The following is a 25,115-nucleotide window of genomic DNA, read 5'->3' as shown; positions in this document are numbered from 1 at the left end:
TCAGGACATAAGTGCTCATCTCTTTTATTGATGGAAATCCAGACAGATCAGTACACCACATTAGTATTGTATTACCCTTTACGTCATGTTAAGACTCACATCATAATCAAAAGCAGGTGGACAGTTAAGACACACAGCTTGGTCACTGACAGACAGGAGCGAGAGAGAATGAGAGCGAGCGAGCGATGATGGCAAGGATAAGGAGGATGAGAAGGGGGTTCGATCCATAATCCACTCGTTGAAGAGGACAGGGTCACATCCTTGTAATCGCACGCACTCTCTGGTCCCCAAAGAAAGACCCTAAAAGTGCTCATTCATAACGATCAACTTTAATGAACCATAGAACATATAGCTCTTAAACTTGGGAGGATAGCTCTTAAACTTGGGAGGATATTATTCTTATGTAAAGGGCTTTCGAATACTTCTCTCACAACACAAAAATAAAATAAGCTGCACTGAAAGACCTCTGTAACACACAGACATCCAAAACTAACATTTCTCTTGAGTTAGACAAAATATAAGTAGTGTTGGATGCCCAGAAAACAAGAAAAAACAACCCACATTCAAAAAAAGTCAACTATAATACAGAAGAATGTAACATTGTCTACAGTAGATTGGGAGTGCAACACTTACAAGATACTCTTAAAATACAGTGAAAGCTGGTATAAGAGAACCACATACATAGACAGCCACTATTGACCATATTCACAGTGTTACATACTTGAGGGATGGGAAAACCGACCATATGAACAAAATGGCTGCTGCGTGAATATAGTCAATAAGAGGGCTCGGTTTGGTAGAGCGACAGAGGAGACCAGAGGCAGGGCCCTAAGAGGAGCCCTTTGATGCATTAAAGCCACCACTTTGTTCGCTTTGTAGGCAGAGGAGGAGTGTGTTCGGTAAACAAAACAAACTTTTTAAAAGTTTTACAGTTACAGAAGTGCAGGTGCCATCTTTAGTTCTACCTCGCCTCTCCCCCACCAACTCCACCTAAACAGACTTGGTTTTACTTGGAATAATACACATGTTTGTTTGAGTAGATACAACAGTTTTGTGGTGATGAAATGAGTGTACAAAAACTGAAGCCCTGGAGACTGGGGTCAGTTGAGAGAATGATAGTGAGAGGAATAACAGCGACACTGAGCTGGAATTGTGTTCGGACTAGCAGCCACCACCCGCAGCACTTGGGGGGGGGGGGGGAAAGCTGGACAATTTTGTTGCTGCATTGCCTAAAGTTGCCTAAAGTTGGTTGGATGGTCTGGAGTCTGTAAGCCCATGGTGGTGGGATGAGAAGGGCTGAGTGTGCCGTGGTGGGATGGATGGGGGATACGGGGTGGTGGTTATGAAGGACAGATAGGGGGACAATCAGCAGGGGGTTGCCCTGTCGGCAGAGTTCAGGCAACCGGGACCACACGCATGGTGTTGGTGTAACCAGAGCCAGGACGCCAGCCAGTCAGCACAATGACCACGTCTCCATTCTTGAAGAAACCACGTGCTTTGCCTAGAGAGGAGATTAAAAACAACAATTTGGGCATTTAGCAGACGGGACAATCTTACAGAGACAAATTGCAAGGTTGGAGTAAGTGACATGAACCCTTCTCAACCAACAACGGGGTCAAAAGTGGCTGAGTAATTGGATTGCTCAGAAAACAAGTATGTGCTACTAAGTAGCTAGGACAGCAAGTAGACGTCAAACCTACCATCCATCTAAATAACATATCTAGTTTGTCGACACAAGAAATATGTCAGGATTGCACACGTAAAGGTGTGATTCTCACTATTCAATTTATGTCAGGTACTGCATGATAGGGTATTAGTTAATACATTTAGACCTCTACCTGGGTTTGGTAGAGGAGAGTACATTTAGACCTCTACCTGGGTTTGGTAGAGGAGAGTACATTTAGACCTCTACCTGGGTTTGGTAGAGGCGAGTGCATTTAGACCTCTACCTGGGTTTGGTAGAGGTGAGTAGCATCCTTTTATTTGTGTATTTTGGTTCCTTTGATCATTTAGGTTTAAGTAGCTCATGATATGTTTACTTTTAGTTTTGCCATTAGCCCACCCTGAAGCCACCTGATTTTAATGAACCATTAAAAGGCTGAGAATGCTTTGTCACTGTTGGGTTTCTTGGGAGCTGCTGGGAAGAGAGGTCTCACTCATGTTGTACCCCAGTTTTCCCCTCTGTCGGGTTGTATCACAGGTTCATGTTCATGATGCACACGTTGTCAAATATCAAGTCTCACCCATTTCCATGGCGAAGTTGACCCGCAGGTCGACGTCCTCTGCCCACACATCATGGGCAGGCTTGTTGTAGAAGACGGGGAAGATGCCGCGGTACAAGTGGGCCTGGCGGGCCGTCTGGGCGTTACGGGTCACGGCGATGATGGGGGCGCGGGGCCTGTACCTGGAGATCAGGTGGGCGGACCTACAAAAAAAAAGAAAAAGAAACACCTTGGTACTCGAGACAGACTACAACTTAAGATCTTTTCTGCAGTTTGAACTTTATAAAACTAGGAAAATATTTCAGCTTTAATTTATAAATAATGAACACATTTTGATTTGACAAATTGATTACAATGATTAGTAAAACACAGGCCAAGACAAATCCGGAGGACAAATACTAAGGATTTCATTCCAGTGTCAGATATACAACTAGACACACAAGGCAGCTCAATGACAAAATAGATATACTGTAGAAAGGGCTGAGGTTGTTTTTGAGAGTATATATATATATATATATATATATATATATATATATATATATATATATAGAATAACGTTGTATCATCTATGAACTATGATTATTAGAGATCTCAACTATTTTGCTTTAAAACGTGCTAAATGTAAACATCAAAAACATAATATTGATGAATACTGTTTCATCTTGTTTATTACACATTGTTTGGTGAGAATAATAATCACGACTTTCTGGAAAGATATGACATAGGAATACTGATGACCATGATATGAAGATAAAACTCATGTGCATGTAAACATCACTGTAGACTTCTGTCACCCAAACTATAGAGTGTTCTGCTGCGTTCACACTGGTGGTGACAAAAGCTACAAAACTGTTTCAAGTGTTGCTCAAGAAAGACACGCTGTAAAGGAAAAGGCTAAGGATAAATATCACTTGTGCCAAGTGTTTTTCTTCCTTTAACAGAACAAAGCAGGAATTGTGGGAGTAGAGAAGGGGAGTGAAAGTGGTGAAACAAAACATGATTGAGGCTTCATTGGAGCGCTGAAAAAGCTCAACGGTTTTTTTTATAGCGTGTGTCAGGCGTTATTTTGTAGCTTCACGTCACTGGTTTCCATTGACAATGACTTGTAGCCTGTGGCTTTGTCGCCGCTAGTGTGAACACAGCAATACTCGGTACTAGAATACTGTACATCTCTTGCCAGTGTCAAACTGTGTACACAGTACACCACCATGATGCCGCAAGATACTTCTCACTTAAACCATCCTGTGTAGTGCTGCACTTCACACACATGCACTCATTCACACAATCAAGGGGGGGGGACAACATCTGAGATCATGCAGGTAAATTTCTTGCAGGTTGATGGTGGGATAACAGAGGAGTCGGGGGTGGACAGGCATGCATCTGTGAGCACCTTACCTCCTGGGGTCGAGGTCCCATCCTCACCTCTCCCCCTCTGCCCAACCTTCCGTCTCCTTACCTGCCGGTCTTGGTTAGAACGATAATGGCGCTGGCGGTGCATTTGAAGGAGGCCTCAACGGCTCCTACAGCCACAGCCTCTGAAGGGTCTCTGGTCAGTTTGCTGCTTCGCCTCAACTCCTCAAAAAGCTGCCTGTGGAAGGTGGCTGCCTCCGCCTCCCGTGCAATCTGAGCATGTGCACGTATGATGGACCCGAGGGAGGAGGAAGGGAAGGGTAGGGGGTAGGCAGGGTAGCAGCAAGTTACACTCAGACACACCACCACTACACACACTGGAGTCACTCACTGGGAGGCAATGGCAACCGCTTAAGATAGACTACTGAACATTCAATACTGAACATTCAATGTATTCATAAGAGGCTAAGGGACACTGAGCAAGGACTCAGTGTGATATGGTTTAGCCTGAAGCAAGTCCAGAGAGTTAAGGTGCAAAAAAAATACTTAAAACATTTATACTGCTATTGTACCGCAGTGTCATAACTCTGATTAGGGTATCTTTTTACTGGTTTGGATTTACCCAATAGTCAATCTGAGCAGTTTGGCATTCCCTTCCAGTTAAGTCAGTCAGTCCCTATCTGTCCCTACTCTCTCCACCTCACAAGACCTTCAGGTCTCTGTGTTCGTGTCCTCCGGGACCAGCTAGCCGTGTGAGCCTGACTGCCTACCTTCCAGAGCCAGTGAGCACAATGAAGGCTGAGGCTAAGATCTTAAAGGAGGCCTCGACGGAGCCGATAGCGATGGCCTCGGCAGGATCGGTGGTGTTTGGCGAGCTGCGGCGCAGGTCCTCGAACAACTGGCGATGGAACACGGCTGCCTCGGCCTCACGAGCGATCTAGCACAGGCGAGGAGCAAGATGCCACACCAGGCAAAAACCACACCAGGCACACAAATGTAGGAGAAAGGACAGATGAGAGAGGAGGTGGGAAAGTGAAAATGTAGGAGAAAGGACAGATGAGAGAGGAGGTGGGAAAGTGAAAATGTAGGAGAAAGGACAGATGAGAGAGAGGAGGTGGAATGGTGGAAAGGTGAAAATGTAGGAGAAAGGACAAATGGGGACAAATGGGAAGAGAGGTGTAGATAGACAAGAGGTGGAAATAGATGTGCAGAAAAGGAAATTAAGAGGTTTTAGTAAAGATACAGTTAGTGGGACAAAACAGAAAACCATTAAACGTATAAAAAATGCTTGATTTTAAACTTTCACTGTTTTGGTAAAAAGGTACATGTATGTATTTAGGTATAAAAGAAAAGGCTGATGGACTTTTCAAATGGCAATTTCATTGCTGCGATGACCTTCTAAAACATGCCATCCAATTTGATTTTGTTCAGACGGGATGGCTGTTTAAGTGATTGCAATGAAGCAGACTACTGAAGCCAATATGGAGTCAAGTCATGCCGCACGAACTGCATGCAAATTCGATACAAAACAGTCGAGGAAACAAGTGAAATATTTAGAAATAAAAAAGGTACTGAAAGGATAACCAAAATGTTAGAAAATGACTTAAGACAGAAGGATAACAAAATGTCAGAAAGTGACTTAAAGGGTAAGACCACTTTGGTAGAGGTTTGGGTTGTGTATTTACCTTGCCATGATGTAACTTTTGCTATTTTTATTAAGAAGAAAACCCGGACTGGATCCGTGGATCCGGATCTTCAAATAGTAAAATCAGCAGGAGGTTGACATTTTTATAAAAAAAATAAACAGTACTGGGTTTGGTGATGTTCTATATTGGCTGAATTAGCTTTGATTGCGTTTGTTTACGTGCTAAAATAGTGACTTTGAGAGCTGTTTCAGTGTACAATGTAAGTCAATGAGGAGCATATTTTGAATTATCAATTTCTAATCAATGGAGCAATTATTTTTGATTTCTTGTCCACCTTTGGAGTTACATCATGGCAAGGTAAATACACAACCCAAACCTCTACCAAAGTGGTCTTGCCCTTTAAGATAATAAAAGTAGCCAAGCAGCTTAAAAGCGGGGTTAGTCTAGATAGGAGAACACTATCATCCCTATATTTGTGTGACGGTATGGATTCAGATCAGGAATGATGAAACAATGGTTTCAGTTGCAACACATGCTGAGGCCTAGATGCACATTAATGCTGAGTCACTCCTGCATGATGCAACCAGGATGACTGCAGGAATAGCAAGGAGCCCAATACAGTAGAGGTTAGGAGGACAGGCCTGAGCAGAAGAGCCATGGACAGCATATTGTAAGCCGCGATATCCATCCATGCAAAATTCAGCTATCGCCTTAACAGTATTCTTCTTGAAACACAACCGTTAGTAAGGTTGTAAAAATACGGTTTACAAATTGCTGACCCTGTCAAACATACAAAAAAATAGCAGGAAAAAAAAGCAGACATTGATGGCCACAAAGGCAGTACAGTATATAAAAGGTAGATAGCACATGCAAATCCACATCCACTTTAGTGTCCAGGTGCAGGACTAACGGAAGATCAACAAACAATAACGTACACTGGTTAGATGCTCCACTTGTTCATTGCATTTTGTGTTCCAATCAAATCGATCTTCATTCTTGAAGAATACCGATTTGATCGAAATGATGGATGCGATAAACAACCGGAGAATCAAACCAGTGTGCAGACGTTATCGTTTTGTTTACAATATAAACTGACAATGAGCTGATGGGTGAATTAAAGTTACAAAAGGAATTGGGTGGGGTCCGTCACTCACCATGTGCTGTGTGCGTACTGCCTCGATGGGGTAGTCGCCCTTGGCGGTCTCTCCACTCAGCATGATGCAGTCAGCACCATCCAGCACAGCGTTTGCTACGTCGCTGCCCTCGGCGCGGGTGGGCCTGGGCTTCTTGATCATGCTCTCCAACATCTGTGGTTGGCAGTGAGGAGATGTTGACCAAAAGACAGTGTCAGTAAGTTTCAATATGTCAAGTATGCTTTGTTACTATATGTCACATACTATGCTTTGTTAGTAGGTTTCAATATATGTCACATACTATGCTTTGTTAGTTTCAATGTAAGTCACATACTATGCTTTGTTAGTTTCAATACATGTCACGTACTATGCTTTGTTAGTTTCAATATATATATATGTCACGTATGCTTTGTTAGTTTCAATATATGTCATGTATTCTTTGTTAGTAATACATATCATGTATGCTTTGTTAGTTCATCTCAAGTATCTTTGTGTACGTGAGACGGCACCAGGCAATACATAAAAGTAAGCAGGACCAACTATAGAGCCCTGGGGGTTCGGCAAATTTAAAAAGGCTAATGGAAATCATTAAGATTTGAGTTGATAACAGGAGGTGTATATTATTGAGTCAGTAATTATTCAAACACTGAAACATGTCGTCATTACTACTGAACTGACCTGTGTGGCGCAGGTGATTGGCTTGCCGGCTTTGTTGCAGCGACCAATCATCATCTTCTGTGCAAGGAACACCTTCTCTGTTGGGATCTCAATACCCAGGTCACCACGGGCAACCATAATGCCGTCACTAGCCTCCATGATCTCATCGAACCTGCAGATGAGGTGTGGAAGGTTTTATGAAGGGTTTCAAAACAAGACGGAAATAACAAAGATTGAAATAAGCCTGAAACCAATGAAAAAGCTGTGGGGGGGGGAGGGTGTGGGGTTGTCTGCTCTCAAAATATAAATGGGCGCAGGATTGGGTATGAAACATAATGCAACTTGATTAGCCATTCAACGATATTGTGGGCTGCATGTAAGCTTAGCCAAGATGAAGACAAAATGTCAGGATATGGTACTGTGGATGTGGATTGATCACTGTTCAAAGTAGGTGTCAAAAGGAGTGATTCTGGAAGTCCACAATAAACTGCTGAAACCTTTCTGGAGGTGTCAGAGAAGCTAATTCAACCAAATATCTGAGATGAAGAGGTCTCCACTTGATAATACCAGCATGACACATCTGGCTCCAACCAACCTCGCCTCCCTCTCCCCCAGAACCTAAACTAGAATTTCCCATAGGTGCACCTCCTAAATAGCATTGAAGAGTTGGTTACATCATTGGTTCTCAAAGTGGGGTCCGGGGACCCCCAGGGGTACTTGAGGGGATACCAGGGGGTCCCCAGCTAAATAATTTATAGGAACCAAATGGACCCTTATGGGTCTGTAACTCTGAGAGTGTACAAATGGAACCAAATGGACCCTAACAGGTCCATTTGGTTCCAGGTCCATTTGGTTCCATTTGTACACTCAAGAGTTAAATTAACATTGATTTTACAATATGAATTGGGGTACCAGAGATAGAAATGCCATTAATTGGGGGTCTGTATAGCCTAATGCATGTCAAACGGGGGGGGGGTCCTTAAATTACAATGATTGAGAATCACTGCTAGAGCCGTAAAAATCTTCTCTTATGGGGGTCCCTGGCTTATCTTTTCAAATGGGGGTCCGCGGGCTAATAAGTGTCAATTTGGGAGTCCTTGACATGAAAAAGTTTGAGAACCACTGGGTTACATCATATCCTGTGTATTGGTAAACACACGCATACCTGCGCACTCCCTCATGGTTCTCCAGCTTGCTGATGATCTTGATGTCCTTGCCCTTGGCCCCCAACACGGCTCTGACTTCGGCGACATCTGCGGCCTTGCGGATGAAAGAGGCGAAGACCATGTCCACTCCCTGCTCCAAGCCAAACTTCAGGTCCTTGATGTCCTTGTCCGAGACGGCGGGCAGGTCCACAGCGGCGCCAGGAAGGTTCACTCCCTTCTTACTGCCCAAGGTGCCTCCGTTGTCAATCTCACACATCAGGTAGTCATTGCCTATTAAAAAAGGGAAAATTCCACCTTCAGAGACTCACGCATACCGGTAGATATTTATCATCAATTCAGTAACAGTCAACGTATTTAAGGAGATACATGTTTTCTACATTTTCAGAATGCCGTTAATTTTATCCATAGCCACTTCAGCCCCATTTCAAAAATAGTGAAAATACCAGATCTATACAAAACCTTTTGAAATGTGTCATCTTTGAAAAATGTGCAAAACAAGGACACCAGGTTTAAAGTGGTTAATGCAGCAAGTGCATTTAGGACCATTGAGAATACTGTGGGGGTAGACATTGATTTTCTCTTGCTGTACAATTGCTTAACGTCAGGGTAAAATGGTTGAGTCTCAAAATAAACCCTTGGTTTTTCATTTTGAACACTAAACGATCTGAAAAATAAACCATATCTGTCAGGTTTCAAAGTCTTCTTACATTTGGCTAATTACCTACAAGACACCATCAAACACCAAAATGGAACCAGAAATGCAAGGTAAGCAGTGTGGATGTATCCTTTAAAAAAGGGAACTTGTAAATATATACAATATATACTTTTTACAATTTGGTACAGTAGCTTGATGCGCAGAAGCAAGAAGTGCAGAATCAGTTTTAAAATAATTTCTGGTGATTTCTTAAAATCACCAGAATTTAATTATTTCCTTTATGGTCCAGAATTTAATTATTTCCTTTATGGTTAGGAGAAAGCTCAAGTGGGCCTTGGTCACTCCTCCAGCACTCACCGATCTCCTGGACCTGGAGGGATATGAGTCCATCATCAATGTAGATCTTGCTGCCGATCTCCACCACATTGCCGATGTTCTTGTAGTCCAGCCACAGGACCTCGTCAGTGCATTTCTCCATAAAGTCGTCGTCCCACGTCAGCTTGAGCAGGTTCCCCTTCTTCAGCTCCACCTCAGCTGTTCCACTCTGTCACATCAGCAACACAGGGTTTATTTTGATAGGACAGTGAACAGAGAGACAGGAAAGGTGCGAGAGAGGGGGAGGAGGATGACATGCAGTAGAATGTCTGGGGTTAGATTCAAAACCCGGGGCAGCTGCAGTAAAACTACTACCTTTTTTGTGTGGTACGCACAATGTACTGTTACTCGCTGATCCCCAGGGCACAGTGTTCATTAGCTTTTGTTTTAGTTCCTTTCCCCTCTGAGAGTAAGCTACCAACAGTTATCGTTGATAGTTACATTTTGCAATTGGTGTGTGTGGGGGGGGGGGGCTGGGGGGGAGTAACCGATTAAGTGTCTTATTCACTCTCCTTACCCCTGCATCACCTAATTGTCTGAACAATAAAGCAAATGCATTTTTGGAAGTAAACATGAACTTTGTACTGGTTTCAAATTTCCAGCATAACTTAAGAGTTTTCAAAACAATAGTGGTGTTTTGCAAACACTGGCTAGGTCAATCAGCCACTGTGCCCATCATATTGATTATGACGTTTCCTCTGAATTAATTCGACAGTGATGGGCCAGCAGAAAAAATACTACTGCCATAATAGAAAACAGAGAGAGTCAAATTAAAGTATGGCAGCTATACAGTATTTTCAAATAAAGAAAAAGTAGAGACCAAATGTTTAGAAATTGGAAGGCTTCCATGCAGGGTTCAATGCATATTAAGCATATGACACGAGACTACTTACGCCATCGATGAGTCCAGTCCTGATCTCAGGACCCTTGGTGTCCAGGGCGATGCCAATGGGTCGGTAGTGGATGCTGCCAGGACCAAAGCTCTCGCATGCCTCACGGATATTCTTGATGGTTCCACAATGGTACTATGTATAATAGAAAAAGGTTCAAGAGACATTAATGCTTTCAGAAATGCATGCAAACATTTAATGACTTCAAAGAGGCATCTGGTGTCAACCATCAGGAACTGAGCATGGCCACACTGATGAAGAGGCCGTTGATATGGATACAGAAGCTTAAACAAGGAGTCTGTGGTCAGATTCATAGCACCCCTTATTTAGATTATGGGCATGTAGACCATGCTCGACGTTCAGCAACAATTAAACAGGGCAGCATCAAACCTTTTCTAACCCCCACAATCATGGCACAGAAATTGGAACGAAGGAAGGCACCTTGTATCATGTTTGTGATGCACTTTAACCACGCACATGAAACTGTGATTTTGCTGCCGCCATTTTATATATGCTGGATATGTTTTCCATTAGCACAAGAAGCATTTATCCCTTTCATAGTGCCATTTATCCATTGGCATTTTTCAATTATGCACCTTATGTAAATTGGACTTTGTACTGTAAGTGTTATTTTACTTGTTCTGTGTTCCCATCTTCTCCATTCTCCTTCCCTATTCAAATTATTCCTGTAACTGTAAATGTTGAGCTTGCACAGAAAAGCATTTCACCCACTGTTTTACACCCTATAATCGTGTGATGTGACAATCACGTTGATTAGGATACCGAGTCTGATAAGTAAAGAGGCGGCAAGGCAATTAGAAGATAAGGCACATCTGACAACTAGCAACGATAGTCATAAACAGGACTCACAAAACATAATTGCTGGGTTATCATGCCATCTCCATGACATGTTACCCTGCATTATAAGTGTCATGGAGTTATTTAGGAGCAACATGGTTTATTATTTAGGAACAAACAAACTGTTTCAGCAAGACAGTTATTGAGTAAAACACGCATTAAACACTATATTGTTAATGTTACATTAAACATGTAACATTAAAGTAAGTAAACTTGCCGAGTGAGTGTCATTGACCATCATCGTGTCCTCGATTTGCACTGAATTGAAGCTTCTCCAGTCCTTATACCATGTCTGTTAGTAATGTCATGTGAAACTGAGGTGTGAGAGTTCTGGCCGCACTATTAACCACAGCAATTAATGAGGTGTACAAAGAAAATAATATCCCGTTTTGCTTTCAGATGAAAACTTCATCAGTACAGTAACTGTTGGTGCAGAACTACATTGTACCCAAAGAAAGGGAAAGTCACTGAAGGATGACACAAGCACACACACGACCATATGAAACATACAAGTATATTGTCAACGGCCTATTAGAGCAGATCAGATCATGGGAGACAGTATAACATGGATGTACCCTGACTTTAATACTCTACCATCATAAAAACATACTCTAATGCATGATGGCATTACAAAGTTGGATGCTAATCATATGAATGAATAAACGATTAAAAGAGGTAGTGCGAATGACACAGCCACTTTTGAATTAAGGTATTACATAATGCAGCCAGGTGAAGGCTATGAGCCTGGCAAAGGACCAGCCTTTTGTTGCCCCGGGTCCTTGTAATGTTCAGTTTATGTGGCGTCCTTGTAGATATAAAATTATGAGCCGAAGGGTATACTAGTTATATCGCCACAGTACTGAAGCAACCACTTTTGGCATGGCTGTCTGTCTGTAAGATAGCAACCACTTTTGGCATGGCTATCGGTCTTTAAGATAACGGACTGGTAACGGACTGGTAATGTAGTGTAGTAGAGCAAGGGTTCCCAAACTTTTCAGGCAACGACCCCCCAAAATAATCATATTTAAACTGGGGACCCCCCACCGTGACAAGCACTTGGAATAGTGGGCATTAAATTTAGTTCTGACTCGGTTCCACAGATAAATATTGTGAAAATAGCCGAACTGCAAGCTCACAACGCCTCGCACTGCGAGAGTATATATGTCACAGGGTGAATGGAGAACCAGGTAGATTGAAGACAGAGCGCTCGTTTTTAGGCACGGGGCTTTGGTGCGAGGCGGGGCTTTTCGAGACAGGGTTTATTAGCGAGGCTGCGAGGCGGGGGTTTATTAGGGGAACGCTGAACACGCGTTCACACTCACACGCTTGTCTATGACGGAGGCGCGCCGACTCAGTAGAGCTTGAGGCCGAGGAAGCGCGCCCTCGCGCCTCCAGGCGCGAGTGCCCGCGCTGACCGGCCGATGCTCTACTAGTCGACTCAGCGCCGTTTGAGTTGTAAACCGATAGGGACAGAATAGTTCTTTTCATGGATCACTGTGTGTGTGTGTGTGTGTCAGGGAGAAACTAAAACAAAAGCCAGAACACAATAAAAGTATCTTAACAGTCCTGCTTTCAATAAACCAAATTGAAAGCATGAGCGCGTGCGTATGTGTGTGTGTATGTGTATGGTCGCGGCCATATATGTTGTGCACAAGCCTGGCTCGTGGCTCCCTCTAGTGTTGCTTCTACAGAATTGCTGGGTGGGTGGTAAAAACGAGCGCGCCTTCTTCAATCTACCTGGTTCTCCATTCACCCTGTAACATATACACACCCCCTCTTCCCCTTAAAAAAAAAAAAAGAATCTTCTCCATACATTTCTCTCTCAAACTTTTTTTCTTAGCTTTTCTCCTTGTTCCCCTACTGAAACAAGCCTTTAGGATCATTGAAACATTTTCTGGTCACCCTGGGTCTGATCCTGTAATTAGGCATGTCACAATTATTACATAGTCGCAATTATTTGAGATAGTCGCAATTATAATAGTCATAATCGTTTCCATTATTTTGTATAATAGTCATAATCATTTCCATGTAGTTATTTCATACATTTTCAAACATTTTCCAAAAACTGTGGAAATGGTCAATCATTGTGAGTTTGTAGATGGGCCATTTCAAAAATATTTTGAAAGAATATAATGTCCATGTCAGCCATTTCTTTATATTTAAGTTATTTGTCATCTGCCAAGTTCAATGTTTGTTTACAAAGACCAAAAGGCAAACAAATGTAATTTTGTATTAAAGTTGCAATGTCAAAAACAAAAGTATTATTATTTATACCTTATTGCTTGTAGTATTGGTGTTACTTGTAGTATTGGTGATGTAATGTAAATGTCTTTGGGGACAGCCGTCGGCCATACGAGGCTCTCGTTACTAGATATGTCAGTAAGAATGTAGGTGATGGTTAATCAAATTAGCCGTCAGTCATACCAGCTTTAAGCTTTACTACACAGCACCTGTGGCATAGATACGGTATAATATACACGTCGATACCGCATTAGCCGCCGCTGTTCACTGGGTGCTTGTTCGTCAACGCCGTGCCTCCTAATGCACATGCCCCGTGTATGTCTATTGAAGCAGGAGGTCTTGAAATTACAATGATGTGTATGACCTGTGGTACCTGTGAGTAACAGGAATGTTAACGGCAAAAATAAAAACGGGAAATGGAACCGAGACGTTACATGGCTGAATGTTATTTCACCAAAATTGCATTATTATTATCGACATGATATAGCACAATCCACTACTTTGAGGTTAAAATCAAAGTGAACTGACCCCAAATGCTAGCTTGTGTAAGTACATGCACACACAGTATATACACCTCCAGGCTCTTTGCCTAAAGAGGTGATAAAAGCAGGGTGGGTACATAGAGATGAAGTATTGTAGAGTTCCCAAGCAGTCAATGATTAAGCTTCCTAGGGCCAGTCTAACTGTCAGTCCTTCTTGAATAGCTCAATACTAAAACAAACATTTCTGTGTGTTTAGTAAAATAAGGCCTGCGTTTGTTTAGAGAGTAAATTAAGTACAATGACTGCAATAACACTAAACATGGTCTAGCAATTAATTAGTAAATGGGATACCATCGTCTGCTTTATTATTACTTATTTGTGCTACAATGTTGATTATTCAGATGTGAAAACTAAATGTTATGCTCTCTGACAAGGATCCTTCAGACAGAGAACTCAAATAATTTGTCATTAGCATTTTGGTAGAAAACACATTACAACCGGATGCGTTTTCCAATAACTTGTGGTCCATGTGTTACCCATTACACACAAAGAGGATCTCTATGCCATCAGTAAACCACCCGATTACTGCAAGAGTTAAAAAAGCATGTCTGATAAAGCATGTCTAGTTCTAGCTTCTGTGGAATTTATCAGCAGTGTGATATTAACAGCCCAGGTCTGTAAACAGACTGCTTGGCTGAAAGGTTTCTACACATGCATTTTCATAATAGAGACAACGTTAACAAGACTGTGCTAACCTCATGTGAGCCATGGGAGAAGTTCAAGCGAGCAATATTCATCCCAGACTTGATCATCTCCTTCAGCATCTCCACAGAGCGAGAGGCAGGCCCTGGAAGAAGGGTTAACAAACAATTATTTTTTATTCAATCTGTTATGCTAATTCAAGGTGCTAGGAGTTAGGGCTGGTAACTTTCCTCAGAAATGATATTCGAATATTGGTCTTAGAAATTGGCAGATATTCGAATAATATTATTATTAAAAAAAAAATTGTAATGTTTATTTTACAGGGACAATACAAAAAACAATGTATCAAATGCTCGGTGTTTTTTGTATTGTTCCTGTCAAATACACATGAAAAAATTATAAAAATTAAATTAATTTTCATATTCGAATATACATATTTCCCCCATATTCGAGGAATATTCGAAATTCGAATATTAATTTACCCGCCCTATTAGGAGTACAGTATGTGGCTAGAACTACTCTCTGGTTTAATTACAGTTGTTGACTACATACAGTACCGTAGTTCAGTCCGAAACTATGTTTATTAAAACAATGGGAAAAAAGCAGCGGGTAGTGCCCTTGTTCTTTTTTAGCAAAACACGGTAACGCCACAATAAAACATCATTGTAGTTATTGTGTGTAACAGTGATTTTACAGTCTGCAATCTTAACTGCCCGTTTGACACATGTTGTGCAAGTTGTGTCCACAGGTTGTGTGTTCATCTGCAATTCTGTCTACTCTGTTCATTTGCGAGCATTTTGTGCTACCACCCACCGATTGTGCAGATGATGCCAGTATTGCGGGCAGTGGTGGGCTCGGAGTCGATGTCCAGCAGGCACAAGTGTTCCAGAAAGGTGTCGGCCATGGCAGCATTGAGCTGCTGGGTCTGGATGAAGGCAGAGCCCATGTCTACCGTCTTTGGCTGAGGCATAGCAATCACACGTACAGCTGGAGAATTCCTGTAGTCCAAAAACAGAGAGCAGAGTGTGAGGAGATGTGGTCAGACGATTCTCGTCTGTTGGCGCCGGCCTGGCACTCCGACTTAAGCCAGAACATATCAGCCAAAGTGTCATCAACCAGGTTAAAGAGGTTCTTTAATGATAGGATCTCTGAGAAGTGAGTAATGACAGTTTATTTGCCAAAGTGGCTGGTAGAGCAGGCAATCTTTAAGCCTGAAAAATCAGAAAACTGCAAATCTACATGGTCACAACACTCTGTGACGCGTTGTGGGCTTGTAGATCGGCTATTTTCAGCATATGAAACTGTGCGTTAAGTAACGAGTACAAAATCAGTCACAGTACAAACCTACTTGCATTTGTACAAACCTACAGTACTAGCTTGATAACTCAACTTGTATGGCACCACCTGCTGGTTTGACTTTGTTCCTCACAGGGCTTTTCATGTGCCAATGGCACATGTATGCCAATGCTAAGGTGACATGAAAAGGGCCAGGTCATTTAGATAGGAGTTTGATTAGGCTGCAGTGATTGATTAGGCTGCAGTGATATCTAATCATGCTGTGGGGACTATGTATGGAAATTATAAACTTAAGATCAAGATAAATAAGAAATTATGAAGATAAAGCTTATCAACCCAACTTGTATGACAATGCGGTACTGTGAGCTATTCTGCGCAACATTTACCTTTCATATTAGGAGTGGCAATCAGCAGTTTACAGTGGAGAACCTTCTGATAAGGTCAACATAAAAGCAGAAGTGCAGTATGCAGACGGTTAAGCTTCCAATCCTGAACATAACCGTCAATAGTTCAGTTAGGTATAAAGACATGGATATTTAGTCACACCGCGGAGGAACATGCTGAGACACATGCTGCCCAAGTCCACCTCATTGAGATGCTGTGTGCACAGCTTATCATGGTGCTTGCGGTACACATTGTACAGTCTGCTCTCCCCCTCCCTGCACTCCCCTACCCTGAGTACTAGTCACCCATGGCAACAGTGCCATCATATAAAACACCTACAGGCCTAGCATTGCATCTCGTCCGCCATCCAGCCACGGGCAGAACCATTTCATGTACATAATATTCATATTTCACTTAATCTATGACATGCTTGCTTTGTCCCTCTTCCTCCCCCATTTCCTCAATCAATTCAAGCCAGTTTCCTACGCATGTCCTCAGCCTATTGTAATAGCACACTAAGGCACAGCACGGGTTACCCAAAATGCTGTGAAAATGTCTCAATGCTGGGCAGTACACAGTGTGCAGGCATTTAGAAAGGCAGTTAAGGCACACTGTGTAATGCTCAATACAAACTTCCTCTTCATCTCGGACAGATTTACATTCATGCACTCTGCATCAACCCTGCATGATAGGACATGATGACAGGCTAAAACAAACAGCCAGTAAGAAAGGGCTTGTTTGCCTAGCATGCCGCATCGCTCTGTCTGATGGTCATGAGGAATGTTTGCACTCTGCACTGCTTCCCTCTATGGTGGGAGACTCTGGTTACATAACATGACATAGCCTAGTGTGTGGCTTTTTAGGCTTGGTTGGGGAGATTGAATTAAGATGACCAAGTGTCAGTGTTCGTATCAAGACACCAAGTGTAGTGTACTACAATACCCAATATAGTCTCTAGAAAACTGCCACTGTTATGTTTCCTGCAATGTAATGAAAGCAAGGCAGACTAAAATACTGTAGCTTCTAGAGTAAGCTGGTTGAGGGAAAAAAAAGAAGCAACAAATGTCAAATTAGGTTAGGTTAACCTCAACAGCAGTCTAGTAAATACGTTTTTGGACCATGAGTCGGGATGCTTTGAAAATGTGAAACCAAACAAGACTAAATTAAGTGATCTCGAGTGCCTTGGATCAACCGAAAGGCACCACCAGGCCTCAATCCATTCCAAACCACCCAGCGAGGGAGATTGGGTCACTAAATTATACATTGGAACACACATAACTGACACTCTCACTGATTGCTTCGACGTCAACACTTTCCAATTCCTCTGCTCCATTCAGACCTAGAATGTTGTGGTGAATAGTCTAGACACGAGGGGTGTCCTGGATGTTCCTGACCAGGCAGGTACTGCTATGTAAATAGAAACACAGGGGTTCTTGGTCTTGATTTCCGTAACGACACTTTAAGATCTCCTCCGCGTCATCAGCGCCCATACCCTAGGTGGGGTTGGCGAAAGGGCCTTTCTGTGTGGAGTTTGCATGTTCTCCCCGTGTCTCCTAGGGTAGGTACCCTCACAAAAACATGCAGTAATCCTGGTCACTATACTGCCTCCCCCTGGCCAGCCGGGGCGCCTGATGGAGGGGAAGGGAACTGGTTGGAATAACGTGTTCCTTCCACGTGCTACGTCCAACCAGGGAAACTCCCTGGTGACAAGAAGGTCAGTTGGCTCTCATGCATTGAAGGAGGCATGAGCTCGGCCCTGGCCTCCCTAGGTTGGCAGAGGGAAGGTAGTGCCCAGGATTACATAGACAATTGGCACTGGGAGTTCAAAATAGGGTTACAAAATCGTGGGATAACATTTTTAAAATTAAGATCTTATAAAAAACAACCTTGCGGGCCAGGCACCTTGTAAGAATTATACATATTGAGCAGCCGTGCTCAATTCACAGTAACAGTGAAATCTAAATATTTTCTACTGCAAATTGACAATGTGTGATTTTCAATTGCCACGCATGTTCATGCGTTAACCAAACTGTATTAGGTATCCTAAAGGCAAAAATCTTGTCTTTCAAATCAATAGATCCTAAGAGGTACTGTGCCGTTCTCTAGAACCCAGCCTTCACCATCTTCAGTAGTGGGCAGGCCTCACGACATCCTGGGTACAAGGCACCATGGGAGGGGATTCCAGACAGCATCCGCTGTACAGCCAATAGGCTTCTTCACAGGCAGCAGTTGAACGGTGATGTAAGAGTGAGTAAGCAAGCAGCACACTGCTGTACGTGAGCACGGTCACATAATCCTATACTGCACACAGCGCAGCAGCAGAGACATGACCACAAGAGGATGGAGGGGGAAGGAACCCCACAATGATGCAGAGCCCATGCGGATGGATGCAAAGGGAAGAAGACTGCAGAGTGAACAGGAACCAGTCTGCCTGCTGGTGGTTTACTATTGGATTTTGTAGATTTGCATTTCCATCATCAATTCAATTTGGTCAATAGCTTAATAGTTTCATAGAAATAAGGAGCAAGCAGCATCAATGTGCTCTAAAAAAGAAACTAGAGTAGTGGTGAATTGCTAACCCTACTGATGCTTGTTGACGCCGACCGACATACCTTTGTAAATGTAAATTGTGTTACATTACTAGATTTGCGTGCTGCGCAACTGTGCTATGAATTTGAATTCAGAATAAGAAAATAGATAAGACAAGTTAGATTTACAAGAATCAATGAGATTGTGTTTTCTTGTTACCTGCCTATCCTGTTTTATCAGTGTTTTTGTTGCCTGCCTATCCGGTTTTGTCATTGCTGGTCATAATGACAAGGCTTAAGGCTGTGATGAAACTTTGAAAGACCAAATCACCTGATCCAGTACTCCTAACTTATGCCTGTAATACTGTATAGGAGGACGAGTCATGACACTCATGATGTCTGCCAACAATCACTTTCTTGGGTTCCTCTAGCCAGAGGATGTCATCTCTTGAGCTATCACAACATTTGTTTGACATAACAGGCCTTGTAAAAGAGCAAACTTACACAGCCCTTGGAGGAAAGCCCCTGTGAACAGTAAACACAGTTTGGTGGCAGTGAGTGGCACCTAACAGGTGCAATGGTGTGTGCGTGTGTGTGTCCAAAACAAGGTTAGTCCAACCAACCCAAGCCCTCAGGTTGTTATGAAAGATGAGAGAAATGACAGCAAAGCAGAAGGCCTGCAACACAGGTTAAATGGAAGTCTTAGGTGCACGGCTCAACAATATCATGAAAGTAAGGAAATAACCAGCACACAATGAATGTCCACTCCTTTTCACATAGTTTGTTTTAATTACCTCTCAAGGAAGAGGTAAACAAAAAGCTTATGTGAAAAGGACATGCATTGTGTGTGGGCTATTTCCTTACTTTCATGTTATGAAAGATAACACCAGTCACTGAGCAACTACACCTAACAGAGATGGATTGGATCCCAAGGACTAACCTTTGGGACAGTCAGCCATTTAAGTGCACTGTACTACCACAGGCAGGGCCAGCACCAGTAGCAGCCACAGTAACCCTGTCCCTGACATAGATGCAGGGCTAACTTTAGAGCAAGACTGCTAATAATCCCTTCCAATCCCTTTCCAGCAAAAGCACATCCCAGTCATCCCACTGAAACTGCACTGTGACTATGGCCTCTCTGCACCCTTTTGATTGCCACTGACTGTCTTTGTATACAACAAGTTATCCATTTCTCCAATCTGCGTTTGACTATAAGAAGCTCACACACAAATTGTGCCAGCGCAAGCATGGCCACACAATGCTATCATCTAGGCAGAGGTCGCATGGCAGCGCATGGTAATATTAACTTTCCATTAACAGCTGCCCACCTTGACAGGCTAATCCAAATTCGGTGACGGTAGAGTTAAGTCCTTTATTACCCCACTCACACCCACTTATGGCTTATGGCCTGCTGCAGGTTATGATGCCAGTACGTACCCCCGGTAGGTCTTCCTTCTTATTGAGATGAAGCACGTGGCTGCCACGGACCTCCAGAGCGACGATGGCCCCAGCGTGTTGTAGCCTCTGACACTACCACCAAATGAAGCCCTCCCTTCTGCAGCAGTAGCACAGCCACCGCGCCTGACAGGAGAGTCTGACACGGCGAGCGTGCAAATGCATGCCTCGGCTAGGGGATCAGGAGTAAATCCCTTCAGGCGGGATGAAGGCCGCCACAAACGGCCCCCTCTGTGTCCGAGCAGCCGCCATACCCTCATGCCGGCCATACGAGTGACCTTCTGAGCTGCTACTGGTAGAGCTTTCCCCCACTGACCACCACCATGTTACACTAATGTAGGCCGGCAGCTATGGTCATATACACCCCCACCTCACAGCTGACAAACAGAGAGCATGGACTAATAATAACACCAAGCAAACTGAGTAGGCTTGCCTTGTACACAACCAATGCTTGGAATGTACGATGGAATATCTGCAGCCAAGTCAATAACATGTCATCATGCTACAAATGGATGGCACTACTATGGCATGCCATGCATGCATGACACTCTGTAATGCATTAGACCAGGGGTCTTCAACAGTGGGTCCGGGACCCCTCGGGGGTCCTCAGAGTTACTACAGGGGGGCCACCAAATGTTTGTGTGAGAGGAAATTTTCTTTTTACATTAATCACTTTAACCCTTGCATCCCTATTCTGGGGGAACATTCGCCAAAAATAGCAGATCTACAAGCTAACATCGTGTGAGCTTGTAGATCTGCTGTTTTTGGCTAAGAGATTTGGTGTAAAGGGGAAAAAGCACATACAAAGTCCAGAGCCAAAGGTCAAGTTTTGAAGTATTGAGAGTTTAAGTGGTTAAATGTCTGAAAATACACATTGACATGAATTCAACATATTCATACAAAAAGATAAATGTGTAAACAAACAAAACACATTCATTTACACAACACTGGTGATAGTGCTGTAAAACAAGCTATGAAATCTAATGTGGTATCTGCAGCACAATTATATACAGTATAATTTGTATGTGTATTGTGTATCAAATCCGGGTAGCTCAGTTGGTAGAGCTCTCGTCTTTGGACCACAAGGTCATGAGTTCGATCCCGGACACTGCCAACTCAGCATATGAGTAGCACAGCTTGGGTGCGGCAACTCGTGCGGCAAGTACTGGTAGCTGATGGTAGGTTCATTGGCATGAAAAACGTTGAAGACAATTAATTATTAGACAATTAATGGTGCAATGCTGTGTAGGTTATATACACAGCCATTTTGCTTGTCAAATTTGTCCACTGCAACTTCAAGTACCATATTAGGCATGCATAGCTTAAATAGTACATTTATAGGATGTGTGAGGGAACCGCCACACTCCACCCCCGAGGCAAAGGAGTGCCTAAATCTGGCAGGGTCACTTCAACTCTCTAGCTCCACAGCATTAATCAGTAAACATGCAGCTGCTTCAGGTAGGGGTCGCATTGGGAACAATGCCAGCTGCATCCAGCCTAGCCTACTGCACCAACACCTGTGGTTAACACTTCCCTGCCACTAGAGCAGGTCACAATGACAAATAGAAGTCTTTGTCATCTAAAGGTCAGTGCTTGCTGGTATAGCACAGAATTCAATAGACACTGTCATAACAGCCTTTTACTTGGCACCCTTATTCAGAGCAATTTGCAATGAGTCAGCACATGGGGATGTCACGTTGTCTTGCTCACAGACATCTTGAATTGACTTGTCACTGTCACATTATTTAAATTTTCGTTAGTTGCTAAGCCACCTGCCAAAGTGTCAACACAGTGTAATTGTTAGTAAGTTAAGTTAGACTCTTAAATAATTTGCCCTAATTCAGTAAGAAGTGGCCATGAAGTGGTGTAACACTAATGGGCTCATGACAAAGGGATTATAAATATTTGCAGACTTGGAGATGTGTGACAGTTTCTGGTCAAATAGTTTCTGGACAATATCTGAGTGTTAGGAAGGGCCACCCCCCACCCACCCAGTCATGCTTCCTGTCTTGTAATCCTGTAAATTTCCATCAGAGTGAATCGTGGTGATATCTGTTCATCTAGGCTGGGCCTCTTAACCTATAAGTTATGAACCACGAGGGACCCAGTGGATCCCTGCATGACTGAAACACTACTATTTTACTGAGCCTGGCTCCCAAGGTGACACTAAATTTACTCAATCTTTTCCCTTGGCTGAAAAGTTTCAAAAGCCCTGGGGGGTGAAACCTAATCGGACATGGACTGAAAAGGCCCAATTACACAATACATAGCTTAATCTAATTAAGCATCCTTTATCTATTCACACAGGTTGAGCACGGCCCTGACCCAACTCCCTGACTCAAAAATAGTCACTCATCACTTGACACAATGAACTAACAGTCACCCTCTGGCTAAGGCTACCATTTTGTCAACACAGGGCCATCAGCCAAAACAGGCTATTATACAACAATGGGCTGAGCACCTGCAGACTTTTGTTAGACCGGAGGCAAATACAAAATAGCCGACAAACAAGACACTTTATCTGACTACATTAGACCGCAGAATAGGCCTCAATAAAGCATGATGGTAGCTAGCTTCATTTGTGTATGATTTCCTCAGTTTTGCATAGTATCTGTATACTTTGACACGTGATGTATGGTAATAGTCTTTAGAGACTAAACCTGGCACAGGATGAGAGCTGAGCAACAAGTAATCATTGAGTACTACACAGGTCCAGAATTGAATACATAGGACCACAATGGAAACAATTAAGTCCCCAGGACTTAGTGTTACCCTTTTAGCCTTAATGTCTGACTGTACCTCGTGCCTTTTACATTTCCGACTAATAAAGTATTTAATCAATTAGAAAAAAGGCAGTCAAGGACAGCTTGTCATAAAATCTGAAGAACTACAGATGGGAAGCAGACAGTAGTAACCATATTATCTACTCATTGACTGCAGGCCCTCAAGATGACATGTTCCAGACTGCCTGTCTGTGTCATTCAGTATGCGTTTAACCAGGATGGTGGCCTGGTGGGACAGTGACAGTCACTGCAGTAAGTCACTGCAGTCAAGAGATTAGGCCACGATGTGGGCACAATCCATTTAAGATCAACTTTAAAAATAAATAAAAACACTACCCCAAAACTAGTTTAGCAAAAGATGTGGGGTCATCAAAGCATCTAGTTCACTTTTTTGCACTGGTGGTGACAGTACATCAGTATGAATGAAATGATTACAAGCTGGTTAACATGCCACCTGTTACATATTAATGTGGGTACATCGTGTCAATGCGCAGTGCTTCAGTCGATGCGCCAACAGTCACGTTTCTTCTGTTTCTTCTGTTCTGCGTCACATTTTCCTGAACCAGGAGAACGTGCACGTTGTGCACGAGCCACACGGCCAGCCAATGAGTCACGAGCTCCGCACGCGACCACACCCACAACCAGGAAGCGACTCACACAGACGTTTTTTAAACACACCAAACTAGCAAAATCATGTCAAAAATACATGAGCGTTATTATCTTAGCTGCGCCTTTTACGTTTTACAGTCAAACTGAAGACATTGCGGTTCATGAACTACGTAGGCGACAACGCAATTCAGCCCCGAGTCACGTCTCCATTCATCCATCTGTATGAAGATAGCGAATTCAAGAACGCTCGCCCCAAAACACGCTCGCGCCGGGACAAATCTGACGACCTCGGAACGTTCGCCACCAGTTATCCTTAAACGTAACCTCAGTAAAACCATGCCTAAACCCACCCTTATTTGTAACCTCAGCAAAACGAAAACAAAATAAAATGGGGCTACTGTGTTTTGGGGCGAGTCTTCTGATTACCGTATCAACAGCTTGCTTCCTGCTGTTATAAAACGCCGACGCTGTTTCAAAGACAGCCATCATTTTACAAAGAATACTATAAGTTTGTGTTAAACGCAGATAGTCCACACAGTGTGGGGGTTACAACAGAAACCATACTTAGAAAGCAGCCAGGTAGTAACTTGTCACGGTATCTTGCCACCGGCCGGCCGTGGTTCTTTTGAATGGCGTGGTCTGGTCTTTTAACTTTAGTTTACACCACCAGTCTGGTTAAAAAAATATATTTCCTGGCTTAGTATAAAAAGGACATAAAACAAAAAGAAAACACCATAGCAGTTACTACTAGAGTGTGCCACAAGCAGCTCAACACTCTGGTTGTAATTGCTATGGTGTCTTCTTCTTGTTTTGTCCTTTTTTTTTACTAAGCCCAGGGTACTTTAACCAGACTGGTGGTAAATTATAAGACCACGACATGAAAAGAAGTTAAGCTATCGCCGGTATATTCTAGTGTAATGTGGTCTTCATGGTAGAGGTACTCGCCTTATCTCGCAGAGAGAGGCAGACAGACTGATGCTAATATGGATGTGTTAACACCCAGCAGACAGAGTTAAAGTTATAATGTGGTGTAATGTAGAGAGTTAGAGTTGTAATAATGTGGTGTTCATTGTAGAGATACTCACCTTATCTGGCAGAGACACAGACAAACTGATGCTGGATGATGTTAACACCCGGCAGAGAGAGTTCAAGGTGATCTCCTGCTTTCACCGGAACTCGTTTTATTCAGATGACACAAGAACACACTTAGTACCCATCCGAGGAAACATATAGGTCCATGTTGAACATGAACTAGGTCTTAAGCATTTGAGCTAGCTCTGGTCCAGACTCTGTTAGGAGCAGTGCTCCTCCCATATACTGAACATTCCACTACCGTGCGAGGTCTCCATCTGTAGTAAAAATAAAGACAACTATTTCGCTACTCATCGAAACAAAGGCTGTTTTGCGTTGCTGAAGGACTATTCTCCGTGGTGGGAAACGTCTCACCTTTCTAGTAAAACACTTTTTGGGCAGAAAATAAAATATGTCCGCCAGATGGAAATTATTTTAATTATTCATATGCGCCCCTCTACCGATCTCGTCAATATAAATTACCATAGACCGGATCTGTAGAGGGCGCAGTGGAGTAAATAAAAAAGATTCCATCCGACGGACATATTTTATTTTCTGCCTAAAAAGTGTATTATACAGAGAAGGTGGGGTCCTGAGACGCTTCCCACCGTG

The 25,115-nt window shown here is 43.0% G+C and overlaps 1 protein-coding gene across 4 annotated transcripts; it reads right to left on the bottom strand.

The window, feature by feature from the left end:
- Positions 1-8: 8 nt before the first annotated feature.
- pkma (pyruvate kinase M1/2a) lies at positions 9-24,638 on the bottom strand. 4 transcript variants are annotated; one of them, XM_080413780.1, is made up of 11 exons: positions 24,518-24,638; positions 15,191-15,375; positions 14,431-14,522; positions 10,098-10,229; positions 9,187-9,373; positions 8,174-8,444; positions 7,030-7,180; positions 6,373-6,525; positions 4,343-4,509; positions 2,244-2,425; positions 9-1,501 (listed from the first exon to the last, which is right to left on the bottom strand). In XM_080413780.1, exons 2-11 carry the CDS (start codon positions 15,345-15,347, stop codon positions 1,395-1,397), a joined length of 1,599 nt encoding a protein of 532 aa, XP_080269906.1. In that variant the 5' UTR covers positions 15,348-15,375; positions 24,518-24,638; the 3' UTR covers positions 9-1,394. The 4 variants fall into 4 exon arrangements, with proteins under 4 accessions (XP_080269906.1, XP_080269907.1, XP_080269904.1 ...); XM_080413781.1 differs by lacking the exon at positions 24,518-24,638 and adding an exon at positions 24,378-24,386; XM_080413778.1 differs by lacking the exon at positions 24,518-24,638 and adding an exon at positions 20,023-20,315.
- Between the last annotated feature and the right edge of the window lie 477 nt (positions 24,639-25,115).

This window comes from Gymnoscopelus braueri (assembly GCF_963280865.1).
Source record: "Gymnoscopelus braueri genome assembly, chromosome: 1".
Taxonomy (NCBI): domain Eukaryota; kingdom Metazoa; phylum Chordata; class Actinopteri; order Myctophiformes; family Myctophidae; genus Gymnoscopelus; species Gymnoscopelus braueri.
The sequence above is the reverse complement of the archived record's forward strand: the minus strand, read 5'-3'. Positions and strand labels throughout refer to the sequence as shown.

Coding starts and splice junctions, on each gene's coding strand:
- pkma (XM_080413778.1), bottom strand. CDS start 20,309: ATGGCCGGCATGAGGGTATGGCGGCTGCTCGGACACAGAGGGGGCCGT. Junction 10,230..14,430: donor TCTCCCATGGCTCACATGAG/GTTAGCACAGTC, acceptor TATTATACATAG/TACCATTGTGGAACCATCAA. Junction 9,374..10,097: donor GGACTGGACTCATCGATGGC/GTAAGTAGTCTC, acceptor CTGATGTGACAG/AGTGGAACAGCTGAGGTGGA.